This window comes from Phasianus colchicus, chromosome Z, assembly GCF_987193195.1.
Source record: "Phasianus colchicus chromosome Z, bPhaCol1.hap1.1, whole genome shotgun sequence".
Classification (NCBI taxonomy): Eukaryota; Metazoa; Chordata; class Aves; order Galliformes; family Phasianidae; genus Phasianus; species Phasianus colchicus.
The window spans coordinates 70,617,740-70,644,059 of NC_143476.1; the positions used below are offsets into that span (position 1 = coordinate 70,617,740).

Consider the following 26,320-nt stretch of genomic DNA (forward strand, 5'->3'; position numbering starts at 1 on the left):
ATCCACAGCACCCCCAACAAAACAACAACAGATCTCTCACCCTTCTCACTCCCAATCAAATGATCTTGAGGAACAGTGGTTTTTGTTGGCAGCACTGTATGTTGCTCAATTAAAACAAAAAACACAAATTTCTGTGGTGGACTGGAGCAACATTCATATAATCTCAAGATGACCCTGGCAGGGCAGAACTAATGTCCTGTATCACGCTTCTCTTTAAATTCTGATCGTAAAAGTATGTGTTTGGCCAAGCGGAAGCAGCTGCCACCTGCTCACTAAGCCTTTCTCATCACATTACCTTTAGCACTCCTTAGTTTTACTGTCCGTCCCATGGCAGTGCACAGGCACGGCCTGACACCTGTCCCCAGGCAGAGCCATGCGTGGCCTCGCTCTGACCACAGCAGGCTCCAAATTGCATTTGGCCAGATGCTGCGGTCACCCGGAGAGGTGGAAGCTGAGCTCACTTTGAACATTTGCACTGGGAACAACAAACTCAGTTTCAGCTCCAGTCCCAAAAGCATTCCTCTGAAATCTTACACCCATCTTTCCATGGACACTTGCACGTTCTGGGCACCAGCAGGCCTCTCCTCACAGCTCTGTGTTGTTTACAGGCATTCCCCGCTACTGCTGACCTGCTGCCAGTGCATAGGCAGGCACTTCCTGAAAGACTGACCCAAACCAGGCTGCTGCCAGAGGACAATTCAGCCTCTACGGAGAGCCAGGCAGCCCAGGATTCAAGGCAGCTTTTCCTGTCTTCTGTAAATTGGACTGGTTAAACAAGTCAGCACCAGTAATTGCTCTGACAATCCAGCATGAATGCCAGTTGGGCTCTCCTCAGGTGAGGCCTACTGCTTCTGTTATTTCCCTCCTGCATTTCTGGGTTCAGGAAAGCAACAGACAAATAGTGGAGCAAATAGATCATAATGTGATTCATAGCCTGGAATAGGTGCTAAAAAAACACTGCAACCATCAGGAATGGACTGCAGATCTGCAAATATCAGTGACTTAAAGAGAAAACTGCATGTTGAGCTGATATTCACTTTCTGATTATGTCATCAGCTGGAAAGAGGAAGAGAGGAGTTAAGCTTTGCCTGTTTCTGAAATACTACCCATCATGGGTTAGCCTCACTTCTGGACTTGTTAGTTAGAACTTGAAGCTGACTGGAAAGGCAAAACAGTGAATGTGTTCATGTGCAAGATGGGTGAGTAAACCCACTATTTTGGACTTCTGCAGGGCAGACTTTGGGCTGAGTAGGATGTTGGTTGGGGGAGTTCCTTGGGAGATAGTCTTGAGGGCAGAAGGTCCAGGAAGTCCAGAAAGGCTGGGTATTCCTGTGGAAGGATATCTTAAAGATGCAGGAGTAGGCCATCCCAATATGCTGTAAGATGAGCTGACAGAAAGACCAGCCTGGCTCAACAGGGAGCTACTAAGACTCGGGGTGAAAAAGAGTGTTACCACCTTGAAAGAAGAGGCAGACAACTTGGGAAGAGTACAAGGATATTGCTAGGTTATGCAGAGAGAAAATTAGGTGAAAGTAAACTACCTGACCACCACTGTAAAAGATTAAAAAAAAATGTTTTTACAAATACATTAACAGCAAAAGGAGGGCCAAAGAGAATCTCCATCCTTTATTGGATACAGAGGGGAACACTGCCATCAAAGGCGAGAAAAAGGCTGAAGTACTCCAAGTCTTCTTTGCTTATGTGCCTGCAGTGCACTGAGTTGGTCTCAGGAAAAAAAAAAGACCATCCACTCACAAGGACAACAGGGAAGTGCCTGAAGTTACAGGAGTGAAAACAGCTCAAGAGATAATACCAACGAAACAGTATTTCATGCTGAATTTTTATTTCAATGTTATGCAACTGCATAAGTATAAATAATTGTGTTCAATATACAACAATTATGACATCCATAAGGAGTTTCTTAGAGAAAATAAGACTGCAAACACTTTATTGCACAGACCCTAACATTTTTTTTCTTTCTTTTTTTTTTTTTTTTGTTTTCTCTCTCTCTTTTTTTTTTTTTCTGGAAGCTGAGCAATCTACAGCAGGAAGTCTACAAAGGAGCACACCAAAACTACAATCACAAAAAGACTGACCCAAGCAGCACACAGGTAGAAGGATCTCTAACAGCTCACTGATAGGTAACACCAACAAACAGTACTACATAAACACAAGCTTATGCACTGTTACACTTCCAAAATGCAAACTCATTTGTCAGAAGTTATAATGAGCTATACAAAATATACATAAAGGTATACTGTAAACAAATAACTAGATGTGCTTTAAAGGAAACAAGAGGATAGTTTAAAAATGCAGAAGACTGTAAACTAGGAAATACCTCCCAGACAGAAATGTTATATCGAAGTGCATTAGCATTTGTTTGTATTAATTGCCAAAGCACAGGTGAACTGTAAATGTTGAGACCATTTTCTCTTCAAAGCTGCTCAAAATTACTACCCATTGCTAACTAGCTCCTCTGTGAATGCATAAAAGGCAGTACGAATATTCTGGTGCCTCATAAAAAAATCAGAAACTGTAGTTTGTGATTTCATCTTTCCATAGCAAGTCTGCTGTAATCCAACTTAACTAGTGTAATAAAGCATTTCCCAGGGGGAAATGAATTCTGCACACTGTCAGTTGTCACACAAACCTCTAAGTCAAGATTATACTGTGCTTTTAAGAACAAGTTTCTAGCTTTTGAGACAGAAAGACAATCCGTAAGCCTCAATGAAACAGCTAGGGGCCTAGCTCTAGTTTAGCTACATGAACAGAAATAAGCAAACCCCCACTCTGTTGATCCCAAACACTTAAAAACACGCATCAACAAGCATATTCTGTAGTGCTCTTGTACATGTTTCAAACTCTATCTTTCATCCTTCAAAACTGAATACCTCCACGCTAAAATGATCAAAATCTACATGTTCCACAGTATACAAAATTTAAATAAGGCTTAGCAAAAGTAAAAGGACAGTCACAGTCTAGCACCAAATAGCTCCAACAGGTTCCTTTGATACACAATGTTTCTTTTATAATTACATTTACTTTTTTTGCATATAAATAAAAAGATTATGTTATGAAATGTATGGAGCTACTCAATGCATTTAGAAATGAACATGAAACCAAGAATTACTTGCTAAAAAAGCAAGTTAAAGTCTACAACATAAGGCCCCAGCTATGTATTAAAATGTATCTGATATCCTAAATTTTTTTTTGACAATGGAACTGATTTTTTTTTTTCCTTCTTACCTTAATAGCCATAAAATAGAAAAAAAAAGCTACAGCTAATTATGCAGACCTATATGCTATGATAAAATGTATTCTCTAAATTAATTAAGAAAAACTAGGGATGAACACAATAGTCCTGGAAGTCATGTGCTTGTAACTTGTGCCTCAAACTGTAAGGGCCTGAATTTAAAACTAGCTCAAGGAAACAAAGAGAGGATTGCAGCAGAAACCAAGGACACAGTATGTGCTTCAGAGTCTCAGCCCTGTCTGAGGGTCGTGGAATACACTCTGAACAGACAAGACCAGAACTACCATTCCAACAGAGAACATGAGTCTTCCAGAGACTCTGTGATAGTCAAGCAGTCCTCCCTTCGCTTTAATCACACCCACTCTGTAAGACAGGCTTCGTGCCATTGGCAGATGCAGTTTAATCTTGTGTTAGATCTGACGAAGCAGGTAGCCAGATACTACTATCAAAATCTGATTACTAAAAATACATGTAAAAACTCACAATAAGTTACCATACTTATTTCTTCCTTGTATTTTTAACTCTAGCTAGGATTTTTTTTTTTTAAGTAAAAATGTAGCAGATTTTTACCCTCCTGTCAGACAACGCTTGTGCATGTCTGTGCCATGTCTCATTTTTAGTAATTTACTTTCATATATATGGCAAATAAATGGCAAAGCAACTATTTTTTAAAAAGGGGAGAGTAAACAATGCAATCAGCAGCAACATATATATGCTACATTCAATCCCCAAACACAATGCTAGGTATTTACAGAAGAAATTGTTTCTTCTACAGCTTCCAGCTGTAAATGTATATTTGTACAAATACTATATGGTAACAGTTTTACCGGTTACAATCGAGAAGGCATTTTGTAAGAAGTCCTTTCTCTATATATCCCCATCCTCTTCAGTGACATGAAAGCTTTGCCACATAAAGACACTACACAGTGCTGGTTTCAAGACAGTCAAAATATATTGTTTTTGTTTCTGTTAGTCTTGAATTTATATTTGCCAGGTATTACAGTCAACAGGATTTTTTGTGAGGACTGCTTCGTAAAGCTTCTTTCCCTCGACGCTGCCGGACTGAGTCTTTGTCATTAGAAAGTGCGTTTGGGCGATCAGGTGTGGTTACTGACCTAGTTAAATCTTTACCAACATTTTGTTTTCTTGAGGCAGACTGCTGAGCCTGAGCAGCATCTTTTCCCTTTACATCCACAGTGTTAACAGAAGACTTTTCTTGATTTCCAGGTTTCCCCCCAAGGTTTGAAGTAGAGTGGTGGGCTTCTACAACAGCAGCACTGTGCAAGGTTATCATTGACACACTTTTAGTGATTTCTGTCTTACTATTTCCTATGGAAGAAGCGTTTTTCTTACTTTGTTCCTTGTAGCTGAATGAAGGAAGCTCAGGTGAGCCTGCTTTAACTTTAACTTTAACTGAGGATGCATCACTCTTCGCCAAAGACAAAACAGATATTTCTTGTCTACATTCAGAGAAATTGGCTGAACAAGCCAGTGGCTTTCCTGGCACTGCAGCCACATGGTAAGAACTCTGCCCACTGGCAGCTGGCGTATGTTTTATTGCAATTTGTTTGCTTGCATCCTCAGGCTGTTTTTGATTAATTTGTCCTTTCCCTTTTGAATCTTGAGAGCATTTGCTAGTTGAGGTTGATTTTTCTGATCCTTTTGCTCTAACATCACAGTTTGTGAGGGTAGGCTCCATTTTCCCATTGTCATGTTGAACATAAAGTGCATCAGTGCATATTTTTCCTTCAGGTCTTCTATCTGGAGAGGTTGTCTGACTATTAGGGCTTCTGTCTGCCTGTTTGTTCAGCAAGAGACAGTCTTTCACAGTGGAAAACTTTGGAGACACAGTTTGTTTCTCACTGAAGTGAAACAGCTTTTGATCAGCAGAATCCCCAAAGCCTACTGGTTCTTGCTTTTGCATTTGCTTAGAAATCTCAGGGCCTGTTGGTCCTGAGTCAACAGTAGATGATTTGGGTTTCGTATCAGGAGTGATACTGCTCACTTGGACAGTGGATACATGCCCATGCTCCAAAATCACAGGTCTTTCAACTTTAATATGTTCACTGTTCATTTTTCTTAAAGAACCCGATACAAAAGAAGGGGAATCTGGCACATTTTTACCAGCATGTTTACCATCCTTCCGGGAGCTGGCAGACATCTGAACAACTGTTTCTTTTTCTTTTGTGTTTGGAGTGCATGGTTTCTGTGAAAATGTCTGTTTATCCAAGTGCTTAGACTTAGAGGAACTCATATCAGAGACGGGTCTGAGTTTATTAGTACTGCTTTCCACAACAGTGGTAGAAGGCTTCATGTGATCTTGAATACCAGCGTGAACATCTACTGCACAGCTTCTGTTTACAGCATCTCTCACAGCAGCGGACACTGGAGCACTAGGTTGCTGCTGAGGAACTTGGCTGGACTGCTCTCTCTCAGTGGCTGGAAGCCTTGTGTCAGGGACCTGTTTCTGATCTTTCTTTCCCAAATCTTTGGTTTTATCCTTCTGCACAGAGGACACCAACGCAGTCTTCTCATTTTTAGAATCACATTCTACTGAGGGTTTGGATAGATGATTTTCACTTTTTGACTCTACAATAATTTTCTTAGACTCACTGAGAACTTTTTGCTTGGTTACATCCCTTTCCACAAAACTGCTAGCAACAACAGCGTCTTCCTTGCTTAGCTGTTTTACCAAATCTCTGCCATCCTTAGGTTGTGTCTTTGGACCAGTTGCCTGCAATTTCCCTTGCATTTGAGGTGGAATGGCAAGATCAGCAGAATTTTTTTCACTGCCTTTGGAGTAGTTTGTTGTCAGGATATCTGAAACAGATACCTTCAAAGTAGACTCCCTGATCACCTCCACCTTTGCAGAGATAGGCTCACAATTTCTCTGGGCTGCTGGCTGTCTGCCAGGCAACTCCTTTTGTACTTGCTTCTCTTTGCCCAGAGATTTTTCAGGAGTGCTTTGGACAGTAGAAAGCTTAGAGTATGTGAGGGCACTTTTAACACTCTGACTTTGAGTAACACAGGACTTCACCTCCACTGAACTGTCCTGCTTTGAAGGAAAGCTGTCCTTCTTCTGAACAGGCTCAGTAATAGAAATGCTGACTTTAGCAGCTGGACTAGAAGCTTTTTTCTCTGCCACCACTTCTGCAGCCATAAGGATGACTGGTGGATTGGGAGAACTTTTGCTTGTTTGCAGAACCTGAGCCTCTGCTAGGTTAACTTTGCTTGTTTGCAGAACCTGAGCCTCTTGGAGGTTAACTTTGCTAGATTTTGAATGGCTTAACAGCTGCTCTTTCTGACAGGCCAGTTCTTCCTTTCCACCACTCCCCTGTGGCGCTGAAGGTTTAGGAGATCCCATATCACTGCTGGTGCTCTGTCCTTCTGGCAGTACACACAAAGGTAACTCAGTCTTCGAAGCCTGTGGTCCAGAAAGCAAAGCAATGTCTAGTGTGCCTTCTATTGGCTTCAAACAGGAAACAGACCTTCCATCAAGTTTATATTCAGATGGACTTTTTCTGACAGGTGACTCAGCAGAAATCACAGCTGATTTTTCCATACCCGTTTCTGTTCGACTATTCAATGTTTTGAGGGGAACAAAAGAAACTGAGCTCATCTGAGAAGCATGTGCATTGCTGATGAATGCTCTACTTTCAGCAACTGTAGTGGAGTCCTGCTGAATGCTTATGGGCCTGACTGCATTAAGTTGAAGGCTTTCATGAACATTCGATGTCAGTTTGGGTTTTAGCACTGGACAGACACTCTCATCTTTTTCTTCAAAAGACATTTTCTTCCTAAGATAATCAATATTTGCAAGTTTACCATCTAATCTTTCATATTTGACAAATTCTTTTGTTGGTACATTTTTATCTGTGTTTTCTCCCTTTCCATTTAGCATCCTGTCAGAGGACTGAGGTGGCATATCTTGCAGAGTACATGGAGGGGAAATTCTTTTGAACTCATAAGAAATATGACTGACTTCATTAAGTGGAGACCCATGACACAACATCTGTGTATCTAAAGCACTACAGTCATTTGATCTCAAGTTGGCATTTTTCTGAAGAGTGTCTTTGAGTATGCCTCCAGCTGGTTGGGTCTCTAAAGCAACAATTTTTGTTTCAAATGGATTTGATCTTTCTAATACCTTTTGGAATGCTTTTTTGTCTCTTTCTTCCAATCTTATGGTATTGGGATTTTCTGGTTCACTGCTAGGTTCATGTATAGCAGCATTCACTTTTTCAGCAAAATCTTGTTTTTTCATAACTATCTTGACCTTCAGCTTTTCTCTGTCTAATTCATCAATGGATTCTTGTCTACCTAATTTTCGGGAGATGGGCCGCTTCAAGCAGCCCTGCTCTGCAGGTCTGACTCGTGTGAGTGATGGCACATCACATACATTCTCCTCCAAACTCTGAAGAGTTACTTCCCTTTGGGACAATTCTCTATTCACTTCTTCCTGAGTCACTTCAAGACTGTGTTTTCGTGAACATAAGTGTTTCTTATCACTAGCATAAGAGGGCGCAAGTTTCTCTTCTGACTGGACTCTCTTTAAGAGAGGAGATCGTGGTGGTTCTGCACTTTTTGGCCTAACAATATGTCTTACAATAGTTGGAGGGGAGTGCATCTTGCTAGGAAAAGACTGAGCTATTTTTGTATTCCCAATTGAATGCCCTAGCAATGGTGATGGAGATCGCTGAGGTGATGTGGGCTGTGGTGTTGGGGAAGGTGTTCTTGCCAGAGGAGACAGAGGAATGCTGCCAGCTGATTTGCGTCTTCCGGATCTGTATCTTTGCCCACTAAGCTTTGGGCCCAAGCCATGAAGAGTGCTGGGTCTTATATGTCCTGAACCAGCTGGAGAATTGGGAGCACTTGAACTAGGGGAGCTACTCTGAGAAGAATTAGTACCTACAAAAAGAACAAGCAAACAAAATAAACATAAGATTAGCAAGATTAACTGAATATTGCCAACAGCAAAGAGATAAGCAGTGTGTGCACTGATTCTAAAAGAATACATGATGTCTGTTTCTATAGTGTTCCAAGATTTGGTGGATTGTGAGTGACTGAACTTCAAAAACTTCATTATTTCAGAATGCTGGTGTTTCTCCTTCCTCCTGTCTTTCCTTTACTTCCTTTACATTCTTGCCTCCATCTATTTAAGAAGAACAGATGCTTTCTGGCACTTCAAAGCAATGATCAGGGTGTTCCAAATAATTTACCTTCTGCAAGAGATTGTACAACAGTATTTCTATTTTCAGTAGACACTGAAATCATGAAATGAAAAAGAGGCCAATGAGGTCTCCTTTTTTCCATATTTCAGCACCCAGTTCATCTTTTCAACAATCAAGTTGCATTCACATAAGAGTCCATCTTCCTAGCTCCATTCTTTTACTAGCACTCTTTTACCAGCCTCTGTTAGAGAAGATTTTACTTTTAACTCAAAGCTGGATTGGTTTATTAGACAACTTGAAGCCACTGGACTTGGATTTTCTCTCAGACAAACCTCACAGACATTTTCCTTTTAGGTACTTTTGTATTATAAGAACACCTTTGGTTTTGCAGAAGAAATCTTTTCCCTTGTTTAGATAGAAACCAACTGTTTGGTGATTGTTGGTCTAAACTAACTGCTCTCAGCAGAGCATAACTGATTTGGGGGCCTCACAAGAAGCAGGACACACTTCAATTTCAAGTCACTTTTCTCAGTCCTCTGTTCTTTCACACTCACCAGATGGAAAATCAGGAGTGGAACGGTAGCTTGGGGTAGGTGACCTTGGAGACAAGCTGTGAGTTGGAGATCCAGGTAAGCTCTCCCCTGATGAAAGTGATCGGTTCAGGCAGGAGAAACTTCTGCTGGTGTGAAGAAGAGGAGAGGGCTGCTTGGCCAACTTTTTAAAGAGAGACCTCCTCCTAGTGTGGGAACAGCAAAACATTAAGAAAAACATAAGATGCACAAAGAACACTATTACCACAGGCTCTGTGGATGACACTCAATCTACTACTATCCTCAAAAAAGGAAACATTACATATTTGTTTGCATGAATACAAACTACAGTGCAAAGCATGAAGTTCTGAAAATATCATGACTGTTAATAGTTAAGATAGACATTTTAATTAGCTCTAACTGTACTAAAATTTATTCTCGGCATTCCAGATGAACAATTAGTTCCTTATAAGTTTAGATTTTCAATTTCTTAATTTAAGAGCCCACCAAAACTGAAGGACTATTTATGCAGTACTAGCAATGTATTTGCAGAACACACATAAAATTAGCATAAAGAAGAAAACACATATAAACTTAGTGCTATAAAATTATGACCACAGAATCTCATAGAAGAAGGTGTAGGAGACATAAGAGACAATTGTATTAGCTTCATTTTTTTAACGAATTCTTATGTATACAGACACACAAGAACACATTTATGTAATGAAGCAAAAGGATTGCACACCTCTCCAAACTCTCCTTCTTCTTGGTTTTCTTACTGCGCCTGACCATTCGGCTCCTGCAGCTGTTTCTCCTGGCAGGTCCTGTCTTGATGGAAGTGTTTTCAAAAGGTGTTGTCATAATTGACACTTTGTTGCCACTCTGCCAAAATATAGAGAACCTTTAGGTTGAGTAATACAAGATCACTTAGCTTTAAATTGAAGTTACACTTAAAACCTAGATGCTTCAAAACAGCATCAGCCTAAGAGCTGGCAGTGAGGGGAACAATATGCAGAAGTTGCAAAGCTGATTTATATCTGATAAACAATGACTGGAAACTTCTCAAAATGCTGTTTTCTGAACTTCCTCCATTACAAGAACAAGCTTCAAGACAATGGGAAATTCCAGTAATTGTAGTTAGACAGACCAAGGATAAAACTGCAATCTTTAAGAACTTAACTAAGTTTCTATAGAAACATCTTTTTTTTTCCCCACCAAGAACAGCTGTCACTGCACAGTGCTCTGTTCACTAGCCAGTCACATCTCAGGATACTAGCAATGAAAAAATGGAGGAGATAAATTTCACTATGGATCCTGATCAGTACTTCTAGTTTGTTCAAAAAAAGGAACGTATAACTAAGTTAAGATTTCTAGGGTTGCTTACATGAACAGACAGATGACAGCAGTTCAGTAAAAAAAATACAAGTGGAAGTAAGTATCTGTGTTTTTAAAAACCCAAGCCTCCCTCCTAATATGGCATAGTACTACAACACACTTCTAATGCTCATATGAATTTTAATAAATTAATGTATGGTATCACATTTGGATAGCAACAATTTCGTATTTTAAGTATACTCATATTAAGCATATTCTTGTGCACTCTGTGTGAAGACTTGTTGTGTTTCTGCTTTTCTGCAGTTTTTATGCAGTTTTACCCAACTGCCTTACATTGCAAAATTTTATCTTATAGGCTTCTTGCAGAAATGTAAAATGTGGAAGTTCCTCTTTGTTTCAAGACATTAAAAAAAAAAGATTTAACCTTAAGCGTAATTTGCATCTTCCCCAGTTCTTTTTATTTCCTTCTATTTCTTTTCAGTCTTCTTTTATAACTGGCCACTCACTTTCACAAGCAAAACTGTATGGAGCACCATTAAATTTGTTACTAATACAAGAAGTTAATATACTGCTATGTAAAATAATTCTAAACTTCTTCAGTCTGTGCTACAAAGATTACAGAAAACCTGCAGCATGATGAGCTACAATGAATAGTTAAATCTTTTGTTTTTAAGAATAAAACATATCTAAGTTTTCTAACAGAACAGGCCTCTAAAAACTCCACAAGAGAGACATTGGAAAGGTTATTCATGAAAAGCCAACTGCGGGATCAGAATTTTATGAAGTATGTTTGTGGGACATGCCTGGCAATGTATGAGGCAAAAACATTTTGGGCTTTTAAGACTGTGAAAGGCAAGTTCCTGAACAGAAAGAAAGAAAACACTTCATATCCTTTGTTTCCATCTTTCCTGACGGATTTCACTTTAAAAGAAGAAAATAAGAAGTGGCATTGTCATCAAAACCTAGAATTATCTGATGAAGATAGTTGGATTCAGAAAAGCACTTTCCTGCATATGACAAATTTTTTGAGAGACTTATCTTTGTGTCAGTACTGCCAAGTACTCTACAGGTATCAGTAGCAGTGTCAGTTCCTTGCAGAGAAACTAAAATCATAGCAGGATGTATGCAGTTGCTGACTTTTTTCCAAATCCATTCAATAACAGCTTAAGAGGTTGTGTTTGAACAACCACAAAATCTGATATTTATCTCTGAAGAAAGCAAGTGTAACCCCACAATCCTACATGAAAAAGAGCAATGGATTTTGTATCCCACATCTCTAGGAGTTACCTTTAACAACAACTCAATGACTTCCGTATGAACAAGACCATGTACTGGCTCTCCATTGATATGAGTAATTAGGTCCCCAGCTTTCAAACCAGCTTGGTATGCTGCGCCTCCTTCCTCCACATTCTAGAAATCACAAATGAAGATAATAAACAAACTCTTGTTAACTAATTCCCATACTTTCAATAGTAGTTTTTTTCATTGCTCTTGCTCTATAAAAGCAGTTGGCTTTTTAACACAACAAAGAAAACTTACAGTTACCAAGTTCAATGAAGGAAGAGAAAAAGTACAGGCAAACTATTTCATCATCAATTGTTGCTTCATCTTTGAGCACAGGGTCTAGAATTGTTTCAAAGCTCACTGAAAAGCTGTATCACCTCTAAATTCTGTTTAGCAGGGCACCATAAAGGGGTGCCCAAGACAAAATTTCAGATCTAGATAAAAAGTTTTAACATCTGACTGTGAGAAATACTTATGTAATAAAAGCAGTGATCACGTACAGTATCCTAATCATGATGCAAGTTTTTAACTCCGCTGTGTAGCTGTGGAGTCTTGGTATTTGGATCGAATTCATCAGCCTAACCCACTGGAGGGAACAGTGCAGCACAAAGATGGTAAAGCACCAACACAAACTGAATTGCAAATAATTTTGAAGGTGGCTTAAATAATTTATTACACTCTAAAATAAGCTTTTCAACAATTTTAGGTCATGTAGCCAATACTGAGGCTACAGAGCCTCAGTAGTGGCTGAATATATAAATATGAAAGAAAAAATATCTGTAATGTTTTGAAAAATGCCAAGGTTACACTTTTACTGCAATGCAAAATTATTTTTCTTCCCTTCCTTTTACTGATTTGACACCCTACCAGACATAAGAACTCCAATTTTTGGATTTATTATCACATATGCACACTCTCTGCATTCAATATTCTCGATGAACTAATAGGTCTGAGAGGTAAAAAACATGAATAAAACATGAATGATACTCTACTTCATCAGTAGCATTGCTATTTCAAAGCATACAATGGATACTTAAAATCTCATCAAAACTCCAAAGCTTCTTACATACCTGTAAGGAATTTCTCAAAACTATTTTAAGGTAGTTGGAATATGTTAGTTTACTGTTTACATACACAAAGATATGTAAAATGTATAATATATACATATATATTGCATACATAATATATACCTATCTGTAACGTATAATATATACATCATACACAATTGACTTCGATTATAAATATATATACAAATATATTCTGTTAAGTCTTTTTTCTGTACAATAGATCCTCAAAGGTTTTCACCATTCAAAATGATTTCCAAATTCTACAGAAAAAAAAGTCAGTAGTTGAAAATATCCTACTTGTAATAGTAAAATATCTAACTAATCTGGCTTTTATGAATCTTCTAATTTTAATAAACTCCATGAATATTTCAACAGTTCCTGTTTACAGTCTTCTAGTTTTGAAGATTCTGCTGCCAGTCAAAGAAAGGCTGCATCAACTCTTTAGTCTTTCATAAGCCACAGTAATCTGTTTACAAATGCCAAATTTGCTAGAAGTGAAACTGACCAACACAGAAGGTCAGCGTCAGGTCTGGGGGCCCCAGCACAAGAGAGATGTAGACCTGCAGGAGTAGGTCCAGAGAAGTAAATGAAGCTAGTCAGAGGGCTGGAGCACCTCTCCTCTGAAGATAGGCTGAGGGAGCTAGGCTTATTCAGTACAGAAGAAAAGACTCCATGGAGATCTCACTGCTGATTTCCAGTTCTTAAAGGGAGCCTATAAGCAGGAGGGAGATCAACTTTTTACACGGTATGATAGCGATAGGACAAGTGGGAACATTTAAAAAAAAAAAAAAGAAGAGAGATTTAGATTGGATGTTAGGAGAATATTCTTTACTCAGAGGATGGTGAGGCATTGGAACAGGTTGTCCAGAGCTGAAGATGCCCCATCCCTGGAGACGTTTAAGGGCAAGCTGGATGGGGCCCAGAGCAACCTGGTCTAGTGGGAGGTGACCCTGTCTAGGCATGGGGTTTAGAGCTGGATGATATTTGATGTCCCTTCCAACATAAATCATTCTGTACTTCTGTGATGATAAGTAGGTACTACTTCTGTCAAAGATGTGTATTATATTGGTTTGGGTTGCTACAGCCAGCACTGACATTGTGCAGTCACAAATTCTCTTCTCAAACTACTACTCAGCACAACATTACCACTTACACTACACTACATTTACACAGTAGCTGTCAACAGATATCCTGCGTACAGAAGATCAAAAGTAAATATATCATTAGTTTCCTCTGGCTTTATGGAAATAAAATTATTATCTTACCCAAACAATATGGTGCACAGTGTAAATATCACTGTCTCCCACATAAACCCTGATTGCTCGGATGGTGAAGCCATATTTTTTTCCTGAACTGTGAATTACTATAGGCTGATGAGGACTTGCAGCAGCAATTGAAGAATCACGACTAGGAGAGGAATCCCGAGAGGACGAAGGATCAGATGATAGTGAATGAGGAGACATTGGACTTCCCAAAGGAGAAACACCAAACACGTCTGGAAGAAAAAAAACACTGGTTAGAGTACACTCTGAACACACACAAACACAAATCTGACAATCTGCTTAAAGGCATTTTTCTGCCAAAATATTACACTGTCTTTGCTTAAAACCCCTCTCCTTTGCACTAAGTGTGAATCTCAGTGAATCAGAAGCCTGACGAACAACCTGATATGAGAAATAAATTTGTCTTCCTGCAATAAAACCCATATTTCTTAGGAATAATTTGCTAGATGCAAACTTTGTCCTTTTAATTAGAAAATACACAGATGCTGTTGTGAATACACCCAAAACCAGGCACTAAGTGGTAAAACAGAAGTGGTAAAGAAAGTATTCGTTTATCTTTTGGATTCAGTCACATACCTAAAAATGGACAGTAACTCAGAATGCTTGTACCAAACTTCAATTTCTAAAAACTATTTGTTTTACTGTTTTGAAAGCACCCTAAGCTCACACTAGTGTAAATGTAAACACAGTCGTGGGAGAATAAAAAAAGTATTTTAATGACTACAACAGGGTGACAGCTGTTGAAAGGAATGCAACCCAAAAATATTCCAGCTGGCTGTTGTGCCAAGTAATGTCATGTGAAGGAAGATAACGCTTTGTCAACAGGCCACTGCAGTCCGACTCCCTGGATTTGAGCCACCAGAGAGTCCTACAGACATCTATCACTAGGTTAACATTGAAATCCCATGTAGCAATCAAACCCACAGAGAGCTTTTAATGTCACCCTCTGACTCTGAAGAATTCTCAGATTACCCCATCTTCTTCTGTCTGAAATGCAGGACAAGCCTTTTGACTCTCAGCCACAGGACTTACAGTTCAGTAACAATGGGCATCTCTTGCTGTAGTTTATATTACTCATGAACATGAATAAGGTAGAATTTTTGTTAGTAATAAGCAGGGCTATCGTATGAGATTTTGGTTGATATAAACATAATGATAACATTCCTATGTGTAGGCAAAGCTAAGTTTAGATTTCAGAGAATGTTGAGATTAAACTCAAAGAATCCCCCATTTTAATAAACATCTGAGTTCATCTCTGAACTCAGCAGCACTTAATCTACAGATGTGAAATGAATCACTAAAATACAAAACTGATAAATAAGATGCTTGGCCATGTGTATTATCTACATGTGTATCACGCTCTTCTGATGGCCAGTTTGAATAATTAATGTGCCTTGTAAGTCTTTTACTAGCAGGAAAAAAAACTGGTACTGAGTGCTACAGGGGTACATCAAATAACGTCTCTGACTTATGGACAAGTGATTACTTGGAAGAAACAGTCTACACAAAGAATAAGCTCAGACTGTTTCCCACTTTTTAATTTTTTTAACAACAAACAAAGAAGCCAAAGTTTTGTTACTTATATACATTAACTGTATTAGATAAACTTTATACCTATAAACTATATATGGCCCAAGCCAATTCCTCTTCACTCAATGTGGCCCAGACAAGCCAAAAGACTAGATACACACAGAAGGCAGCAGAGTTAAGATGCAAGCCCTTTTTGCTCAGTTCTGGCAATTTGGACTTTTATTCTGAATTACCATGGCATGAAATGCCAATGCTCCATCTAGAAACACCCAGTACTACTTTTATACTTCCACCAATTTAAAGCAGTATTTCTGGCTTCACACTTGTTTTACTACATATAAGCCAATGTAGTACAGAAAAGAGTTTAGCTTTCAAGCTATTTTCGCTTCAGAGACTTTACTCTGGCTCATCATCTTTCTATTCAAGAGATGAGAGAATTAGGCTGTTGTAATAGAATAGCAGCTATTCATGATGCTGTACATAGTGAGCTGCTTAGGGCTCAAGCTACAATCATACTAGAGGATGAAGCAGAGTGAAACCTGTATCCTTTCTGCGCAGAACTGTAGACTACGTGACAGTCTGATGCCAGAGGAGATCCCTCAGCTGTGATTAGACTACTCTACATTGAAGACCAGACTGGATCTTTAGTCACATGTAAATTACAAAGATAAAAATGTGACAAAAAAAAGCTACTCTGCACTCGCCAAAATCTCGGATTTATATCAGAAACCATATACTATGTACAAATTACATCAAATGACAGATTTAGCTATACCTCCTGGGATCATGAGGGACAATGCACTTGCAGAAAGGGACTTTGTAACTTTTCCGGAGATCTTCTTTTTCTCTGTACTTTCCAATCGCTGACGAGCCATCTGAAATGCAACTTCAGTGGGAGGCTTTGAGGAGTTCTCTGTGCTGTCCACACATTCGCTTCGTCCATTCATCTGATCTAAGTGCTCTGAAAAACTGCCAACTGTACAAAGAAAAAGGGATAAACACATTGAGGGAAAACTGAAGATCAGGGAAAGGAAACAGTACAATTGTGAGAAGATTCTTCTTTCTGTCTAGAAATTCATAAAAAGCCAATTTGGAAATCTGAAGAATTCTCTCAAACATGCATAAATTCAACAGAATGAACTGAAGCAACACTGTCTGCAACATATTGTATTCACTGACAGAAGCAAAATGTAAACAAAAGCAGAAGTAAGTTTGGTAGTTCAACATGCAACACTAGCCTTGAAGAACTTAAAACATACATTAAACATACATAAACATACAATAAACATTTATTTTTCATATGGACTTTTAAGGTAAACAACAGGTTCCAACCCTATGTAAGTTGCTAACAGCTTAACAACTTTTCCAAAATAATTAAAACACTACCTATACTCCTACTAATCATTATCATCTTTTGCTTTTATTTGTTCAGTGATTTTTTTTTAATCACTCTCAGAAAAGGGAAGATACCAGGCACTAAAGACTCAGTATTATAACCCTACTGGTATTATTCTATCACCTACCACAATGAATGAAAATAGAATTTCAAAGAACAATGATAATACTAATAATAACAGACCTGTGCCAGTAAAATTGTATGAAATGAGCATCAAGAGTCTCCTAACTTTGATTAAAACTAATCCCTATTTTTTATTTAAGGTCATAGAATATCCCATTGCTAACGGGATATGGAAATAAATGAAATTATTCCTAAGTGTAATTAGTAAGTGACAAAAGAATAAGAGATGTTTTGTGTTAACATCTTTGGCTAGGAGCTAGATTAATCAACATAGCATTGAGAAGGGAGTGAGCGCACACAAGGTTCTGGACAAGGGAAATAGATGGAGATGATCCATATACAGTTCAACAGGTTTGAAGATATATTCCCAGAACTAGTGGTTGAGGGGAAAAAAATGCAGATTATGGAGGAAATCACAGCTATGAGAATAGAAATGAAACAGAATACAATGAGTATTGAGTCAAATCACTGAATTACAAAAGGGAAATCAGGAAATCATCTGGATACAAGTAAATATGGAGATGAAGTAATTGAAACCAACACAGGGGCAAATATGAGATTGATACAAGCCTAGATCTGTGTTAAGTACCAGATTTTCCAACAGTTACATAAAACTTTCCTCTGAAGGTACAAAACCAACAAGACCATAGCCCTCTGGATTCCTCAGCAGTGCATTCAAATGCTTGTGTTGGGAAATGGAAGCATAAAGGAGAGATATTTTTTAAGTAGAGAATGGATTACCACATTTCTCCCTAGATTTTAAATGACACAAGTGATTCTGCAAGTCAAAGGCTACAATGCCAATTCTGAAACAAATATGTATCACTGCAAATTCTTAAAAACACACTGAAGTGTTAGCACAGTGTTGGAAAACAGATCAACTGGAAAGAGTCTAGTGGTACCAATCAAAAATCACCAACACAGGCAAGAGAAGAAATAAAAACAGTCCTTTAAATTCTCACAGTATCTGAGACTCATCTTCTCAACAAAACGATTCTGCCAAGGATCTATGGACAAATCAGCACTTTATTCACTTGCCTAGAAGCGCTGGAGAGTTAGTGAAACAATACCAACTGCTGGCATTTCTAAAAATGCTGATGCTATTTCATGTTCTATGAGATTTTATTGCCCAAAACAGAACCCTTTTAGGATCTTTTCTTTTAAGTGGTACTGAAATGCAGGATTTCTAAATCCATGAATGATAGTGCTAAGCAAAGATCCACAACTGTTTCTAACATCAGCAGTTAAGAGACACAACATGAATTACCTGACAGCGTGGAGCTGCTTATTGTACTTGCTGGAGTTGTTACTTCGGGTTCGTCTGGCACTATTTCTTCGCTCACTAATGCAGGCTTTTCCTGCTCTTCCTGTGCTCCCACTAAGCAGGTGGAATCATCTTGTTCTCCTTCAGCAGATATGGCCAGCTTTGGCAACAAACCAGAACTATGTCGCTGCCTGCTACTCTCAGTGTCAGAGGAGATGGATGTAGATACTTGTTGTCTGCATCAAAAATAAGCAAACTCTCATGCAGTTACCAGGATGAGGCAGCCTGATACCTGAAAAGCAGGACACAGACCACTTTCTTCTACTTACATTTCAGAATATTCTGAACTCCAGCTTAAAGATTCCACTGAAGGCAACGTTACACTTTTTGTTTTGTCTCCTGCATCTTCCTTTTCATCACCTTGTATTTGAGAAACTCGGTCTATGCTACTAAACACCTATTACAGACAACAATAACAAAAGACAAAAGAGCGGCTCATCATTCACACATTTGAAACAAAAAGTAACTCAAATGGTGCTCTACATGTTCCAAATTCTTATACAGTAAATGACCTAAACTACAGAATTCTCAAGCCTTTAAAAATTTCTATAGAGTTTCTATTCTTAAGATGTTTTCCTGTTTTGCTTTTTTGGCTCCTTACAGAGAGGGTCTTGATTAGCAACTCTTCTCACTGTAAGTTCAACAGCTTTCTTCCAATTTCCTTGTCTCCATAAGACAACAGACAAAACTCATAGGCTTGGGGTCTCCACGTTATCCATGCAAATATTGATTTCACTCCTAATCATAAAGTTAAAAAAGAAAAAAACCTACCCCTTGGGTACTGACTTACTATGTACCAGATAGGTGAAGAAAGTACAAAAATGAATCTCAATTGACACAGAAGTTAAAAATAAATTACTTAGCTAAAGGATTTAGAAAAAAATCTGACCACCAGAAGTCTGTTTACTCATCTGAGAAATAGCATACAAAAACTGCTGGCTGTATATACTACATATTGTGAGTTGCACCTAGAGATGTCATGACGTAATGATGTTAACACAATAAATCACCACTGTGATAAAGAGCTTTCAAAAAGGTAGAAGTTCACAGAATGCCAGAATGGTTGAGGTTGAAAAGCGTCTCTGAAGGTCACTGGTTCAGCCCTTGCTCCAGCCCAGAGCAGACTGCCATTTCCAGATGGCTTTTGATCTCCAAGAAGGAGACTCTACAACCTCTCTAGGCAACCTGTGCCAGTGCTCCGTCAGCCACACAGTAAAGCAGTGTTCATACTGAACTTCTGGTATTTCACTTTGTGCCCATTGCCTCTTTTTGAAATTGTCTCAAAAGAAGCAAGCCTTCTTGTCCAAGTTATCCTCAGAATAGGTGCAACATCTGCTAATATCTGAATTTGAAACATGCCATCAAGTGAAAAAAAGGAATTTACATAGAATAAGGATAATTATATCAACAACTCCTCCCTCTGCTCCTCTTACTATCACAGATATAATAGACATCTGATACTGTGAAGCCAGTATAAAATACACCAGTTAGTTAAAGCATAAGTCCGAACACAAAAGATATAAACATACACATTCAAAATACCTTTAGATAGTTTCTAAACAGGTTCAAGAAACTGCTCATTAATAGAAAGCTTTTGACAATCAGTGTTGACTGTTATTTAAGACTAATAGCATGCTGATGAGGCATTCTGCTTCTTAATCCATTATACCCTCTGCCAGTTTTTCCTCTACAAAAGATCCTGAGCACATTCACTCTTCTCCTTGTATTCCCTGTACAGCAGTAATTAGCTCTCTCCTTTTAGACAGTCAGTTTGTCTTCATGGCATTCAAATCACTTGCTCAAATCCACATCTTTCCTTAACTGAATCAAATGCTAAATACTACCTTGCTTTTCACTGCAGTTTATTGTCATTTAAGCTCACTGCTAGTATAGGCTATCACTATAATCTGTTACACCATCATCTGCAAGATACCCATTTCTTTCTTGTTCATTTTCAGTTAAAATTTCAAGAAACAATGCTATATGCACCTCTTCCATTTCTAATATTTCCAAACTCTAGAAAAGCAGCAAAACATTTATGCATACGATATGTATTAACATTAAATCAATTTTTACTTACTTTTGAAAATCTGTGCGAACATGAGGAAAACTGTCTTATCTCCAAATTAAAATCCTCATCATTTGTATCATCTTCTTCTTCAGTTTCCATGTGGTGGTATTTCTCAGAACGAGCTACAAATAAAAATAAATTAACTGAATTTTTCAGGAGGACTGAATTATAAATCTTATTATTAGCCAAAAGCTTTATTATATTCTTATTTCTTCTGCATTGTTATACCACCGAAACGGTACAGTTGCCAGTGGTTCTTATAAGTTGTAAACAGATACAAAATTCCAAGACACGGTGATTATTTTAACAAGATTTTCATTGCATTTTTTTTTTAATGCAATCAAATACCCACTGTCAAAATAACTTGTGTCATCTTCAGACTCCAACTGTGGAATAAACTCTGCTTTCTGTCTTAGCAGACTGTTCCAGTCAAGACTCCTGAAGAACTGATGTTGCTTTACTTCATATGCTCCACCTGGGGGAGCCAGAGAAAAACAGTGAGCAAACACCACCAAATCCTCTGACATTATTTCAACTACATTCCTGGTCAAGGGAATGTAAATTAGCATAGAAAGGTATAGTCATCCCCTTCCTGCAGGCAGGAACTTCTACCATCCCTTTTCTACAGAAAATACTTTGTAATTTAGCTTATTATGGATCACTGCCTTGATTTTATAATCTGTTAAATAGCTGCATTAGTTTCAAATTAAAAACAGAATCTGTAATAACACAATACAATACTGAAATAACAGTAAACAGTAACAATAAAATACTGAAAATATCTGGAAAGGTGAGTGGGGACATTAACAAGCATAGAAGTAATTCTGTAAGCTGGACATACAAACTACTGCACAGTCAATCCAACTTGATATGCCAAGGGTAAGTCAGGACAAAGCCATGGAAAAAGTATGTATTTTCTAGGATTGGTCTTTAAGATATACAAATATTTCAAGATTTCTAAGCTGGATTCATTGATTTTTTGGGCTGCAGCTAGGAAAAATTCATAAAAGCCAAATCTTCCCAAAGGAGACCAAGATCACATCTAGTCATAAGTAACTAGCTATAGAGCAATCACCTTTCTTAAAGCAACAATGGGATATATTACAGCAAATCGTATAATTCTTGACTAGTTTTCAGACGCTTTAAATCAATCCATCACTTTCCTTCTTCAGAAGAGTACAGTACCTGTCTTTCAACTTGACCATGTTACTAAGGTCTCCTGAGAAAATACACAATTACCATTTTAATGGAATGTTATGCAGCTAGCTAATATGTATTGAACAGATAGGACAATCATCTAAAAATGCATGGTGGAGCCTGGGATAAAATGCACTGTTTTGCATTGCTCCTGTGGGACCCATTGTGTTGCAGACTCTTGCTTCTGTGAGTTGTTTCTGACAAATAAAAAACTTCACTGTGGCTTCTAAACACTTCTCTGTGCTTCAAAGAAATGGCTGCAGGACTTTTTCTTCAGACTGCCAGCTCTTGAGAGACCATAATCAGTCCAAAGAAGCCAGTCCCTGAGCAAACAGAGCAGATGCTCCATGTGGCTGTACTGACCACTGCAACTCTTAAGCCTGTCTAATTCTTGCCAATTCACTTTTTCATCCAGCTGTTATAAAACAGAGACAGAATTTGCAAGCTACTTGTAGTTCAGCCTCTCACAGGTTGACAGTCTTGCATAAATACTACAACTGACTAGAAAAGGCAACCTGGCAATGAAACAAAAATCTCTGAAAAGTATTTTGTGCTATATGTTTGAAACAAGGGAACAGAATCATCCCTGGCTCTTCATTTTAGCTATCGTGGTGGTGCCCTCTGCAGTAGGATAAAGCAGGAAGCAACTGGAGAAACCATCCTGGGCACAGTACAACTCCCTCACTCTTACTTTATTTTAACATTGGGCAAGAGTGAAAAAAAAATCTACTGGATATAATTTACTCCAGATCATAAGCTACAGAGAAGACTGTTCACAGATCCCATGCATTCAGGGAGCAAGACATATACAGTCATTTCTGCCACTTGACCACTTCCCAGAAGACCTGTAGTTTGACACCATGTCAATAGCACTTGGAGCCTGGGTTGTATTCAAGTTACTATGAATGGATCAGTTAAGAACTGATTCTAACCACTCCTTTTTTATTTTAGCTCTAATAATATGCACCACCCTCTGAATGCGGGACTTAGCTTTGACAGTAATTTTATCAGTAGTCATGCTGACTCATTCTGCCACTTGGTTTCCTTACAGTCCACCATTATATGCATACAAATGATATACATTATTCACCCTAAGTAGGACTATATATTTAGGCCTTCTTACGCAGAAAGCTTTTTCTGCTCTGTTTACTCAGTCCTTTGCCAGTGGGATGGTGGACAGTGACCAGGGCTCCCACAAACACTAACACTTTGAAAATAACACGCAATACTCTTCGTTACAGTCTTTCATTCAAATTCCCCAAAACATCCTGTTGCATCAACCCATTAATGCATAAACTCTATTACATGAATGCACAGTGCTTTAATTAGCCAGTACAGGCTAACTGTACCAAATCCAGAATGCCAAATTCTTCATCTGATAAGGAACATGCATGGCACAGAATGACCACAGCAGAATAAGCTGTGTTCTCTCCGAACCTGTGCTCTCTCTGATGCCCATTTATTTTAACATTCATGCTTCTAATTCCAGCAAGTCTGTAGTTCTGAATGGGAATGGTAGGACTTTTCAGTCATTTCTGAATAATTAATTCAAGTACTCATCACCCATCCAAAAGTCTGAAGGAACTAATTCGCCAGGTGAAGGTACTTCTGGAAAAAAGAGCATCAATTGTGTATGGATTCTCTTTCTCTAGTTCTATGTCTAGTTATTTAATACTGTATTAATGAAATAACCCCACTCAATGGCTAACTGCATCTCTGACACATCTTTGCTTTAGTTATTCAAGTAAGAGAGGAGTGAAAGAATGATCACATTAAAACATCACAAGATGAACAGTCATCACCTTGCTAAGGTATTATTACTCATTTGAATCCATAAATTTCCTCTTGTCATAGCAGCATGTCATGCTACTCATCCTGAAAGATGTTCCTCAGACAAAAAGCCAAAAACAAAAACAACCATGAACAAGAGTGTAGTGACCTCTGCAGAATATAAGTTATTTCTAGCACAGAAACAATGTTTGGAGTAGTTTTTCCTAACCTGTTCCCAGTCTTTCCAAAGGATTCTGCCTGAGCAGCAGGGTAATGAGATCCTGAGCATCTGGAGGTGGTGCTTCATCCTTTTCAGGCCAGTTGATTTCATCTAACAGAAAAGATAGCTTGTTATTATTTAAATCTGATTCCAATATTCAGAAAAAAAATTGTGTGAAGCTCTCATCATAAGCTAGTCAGAGTTGATGAAACTTTATCAAGTTGCTCTGCTGCATACCAGTTATTTCTGATTTTCATACTCTTCACAGAGACCCTATAAACTTACTTTTATAAACAGTGCTTAAGCACAGGGAAAACTATGACAGAACACTATCACGCTTGTATTCATCTTTCTCACAGCCATCCCTGTAGATGTCCTATCATGGTATAAAGTTTAGTTCTATGCCGTGGAAACTACTAATAATACAGACACAGCTGACCTGACCCAGCAGTCAGAGATCCCATTTGTAGTCCTGCTCTAACACTACTAGGTACACTGAAGTCGTTACACCCATGGCTAAGGTTGAGGTACTGTCATCTGATCTGGGGAGACCATGCCAATGCAGCTTTTTTCCAGGTCTCCCACACTTCACATGAAAATGCTCACACCTCTGACTTCTATATTACATTGGCTTCACTTAGCAAGTTGCACCTAAATCCTGCAGTCACAATATTAAACTTTGTAGCATTCAAGTAAAACTGAATAAAAGTTCTTCCAAACCTACATTTAAATTAAATATTGGAAAATAGCATCAGTTTCAAGACCAACACGAACTTTGTGACAGCTTACACAATAATTTTCATTTGAATTTTAGGTGAGGTTGCCTTCAGAAATGTAATACATCGCAGGTTTACACAAAATCCTGCAGTAGCTTTTTGGGAGGTACAAAGATTTCGGTATCAGAGAAAGAGAGTATAAGGACCTCAGAAAACAGAAAAGAATGTTAAGGATTTTGTTGTAATTATATGACTTAGATTTTTCATTTGAAATTGGTATCATTTGAGAAACAATTATCAGAAGGTTTAAACTTTTTATTTGGAAGTACAAAGAAAGGTACTGAAATAAACAGGCATGAAACATAACCTGTTACTGGATTATTATTAAACCCTATCATATTAGGCACCTAGTTCACACTGAAGCCTCCCACAGTTTATTCATAAAATTTGAAGGGAGAGGCAAACTACAACCAAAAAGGAAGAAGCTAAAATGAGGGGGCATAACTGAGTAGACTGTCATGAGAAATGCAGACTTTGTGAACAGAAACTAGAATAGAATTTTGTGCTACAGTTTGGACTCTGTTACGTGGCTTTCTCAGTTGAATTCAAAGGGCCAATATATTTTAGCAAAGAAATCTATTCAAGGAAAGAATTCATCTGCAGATACTGACAGTAGGAGTGATTACAGGAGGACATTTAAAACTTAAAGGAAAAAATTACAAGAAAAATATCAAAAAATAAAGTATGTTGACCAACAGTGTAGTGGAATAGCAAGAATGGATCATATTTGCATAAATACACTTCTATAAATAATCTCTGGACAAATCACATGGATGAAGTTATCAGTCAGTTTGTAACACATGACAATCTAGTTTACAAAATGTAAAATTCATGTAACGTGCAAAATACAGTCTAAAGATCAAATTTAGACATTAAATTTGGATTACTCCCTCTCCTCAGTTCAAGGATCTTAATGATAAAAACACATGCACATGTGTTTGGAAATGCAGTAAAAACAGATTATTCCCATGTTCACCTGCCCACAGCTTCTACAGCAGACTAAATCTGATTTAGAAAATAAAGCATGACTACATACTGCAGCCATGATGCACCAAGAACAAAGTCAGCATTTGTTGCCTGTATTAATTAAATAGTTGATTCTCTTTACCACTCAGGCCTTAGCGTATCACATCAGAAAACATCACAGTTATTATCCACAGACAGCTAGAATGTGGTAAAATATCAAAGGCAAATCCTTTTCATTAAAGTTTGCAAACATACTTGGCTTTCAGCATCACGGAGAAAAGCGCGGTGATGACAAACTATCTCCTTACGAATAAATGGGGGTTTGCTGTCTCCTCAGAGAAAAAGGAGCCAGAGGTTCAGTCAGTTTTGTTGTGGTTGGTTTTGTTTCGGTCTTAGTTAGTGGACTTTTTAAGAAGACCATAAAACAGACTGGGAAAAATTCAGTAACAGAGGTGCTATTCTGTTAAACTTTTGGCATAAATAGAAGCCTTCTATATCTTTGCGTCTGGAAAATTTATGGAAACAGCAGGTAGGATAGTAAATGATTCTGCTTAATTATCATTCAGTTTTGCCACAAGCCTCATAACAACACTTAGGGTCAGCTTGCAGGTTAAAATCTAAAAGGTTATTGAATTTTAAATGAAAGAAGAACAGCTGTTATAGGAATAACATTACACTAAAACAATCACAAATGAAATCATTAACAATCTGTGAAATGAATTTGTTTCCTTCTCTTTCTCATTATTTATTATTTGGGAGACATTTGTTTCAAGGTTTTATCACATCTCTGTTAATTTCTTCATCATGCCATGAGGCATTTTCCCATTTATGCAAATGTATTTAACCATTTCTTCTCTGGGATTTCTTTACTGAAGACCTAAAACAGTGTGCTGCGGTACCCATGTTTTTCTCTCTCAAACAGTGTAACTTAGCTATTGTACCCTGTATTACTGCATTTCTGTACTAAGCAAGAATATATGGTAAGTTCAGCTTTTACTACAAATTTATTCTTACTACTTTGATA

At 38.1% G+C, this 26,320-nt stretch overlaps 1 protein-coding gene across 8 annotated transcripts in view; it reads right to left on the minus strand.

Annotated features, from left to right (window-relative positions):
- Positions 1 to 1,826: 1,826 nt before the first annotated feature.
- MAST4 (microtubule associated serine/threonine kinase family member 4) overlaps positions 1,827 to 26,320 on the minus strand; it is a 281,493-nt gene continuing 256,999 nt past the window's right edge. For all 8 annotated transcript variants that reach the window (XM_090131679.1, XM_090131677.1, XM_090131676.1 and 5 more), the window contains 11 exons: positions 23,564 to 23,665; positions 20,720 to 20,842; positions 20,377 to 20,489; positions 18,566 to 18,693; positions 18,240 to 18,472; positions 16,229 to 16,429; positions 13,906 to 14,135; positions 11,577 to 11,699; positions 9,700 to 9,836; positions 8,979 to 9,160; positions 1,827 to 8,161 (listed from right to left, as the gene is read on the minus strand). In XM_090131679.1, the coding sequence (XP_089987805.1) occupies positions 4,257 to 8,161; positions 8,979 to 9,160; positions 9,700 to 9,836; positions 11,577 to 11,699; positions 13,906 to 14,135; positions 16,229 to 16,429; positions 18,240 to 18,472; positions 18,566 to 18,693; positions 20,377 to 20,489; positions 20,720 to 20,842; positions 23,564 to 23,665 (5,477 nt within the window). In that variant the 3' untranslated portion in view covers positions 1,827 to 4,256. The remainder of the gene's footprint in view (positions 8,162 to 8,978; positions 9,161 to 9,699; positions 9,837 to 11,576; positions 11,700 to 13,905; positions 14,136 to 16,228; positions 16,430 to 18,239; positions 18,473 to 18,565; positions 18,694 to 20,376; positions 20,490 to 20,719; positions 20,843 to 23,563; positions 23,666 to 26,320) is intronic.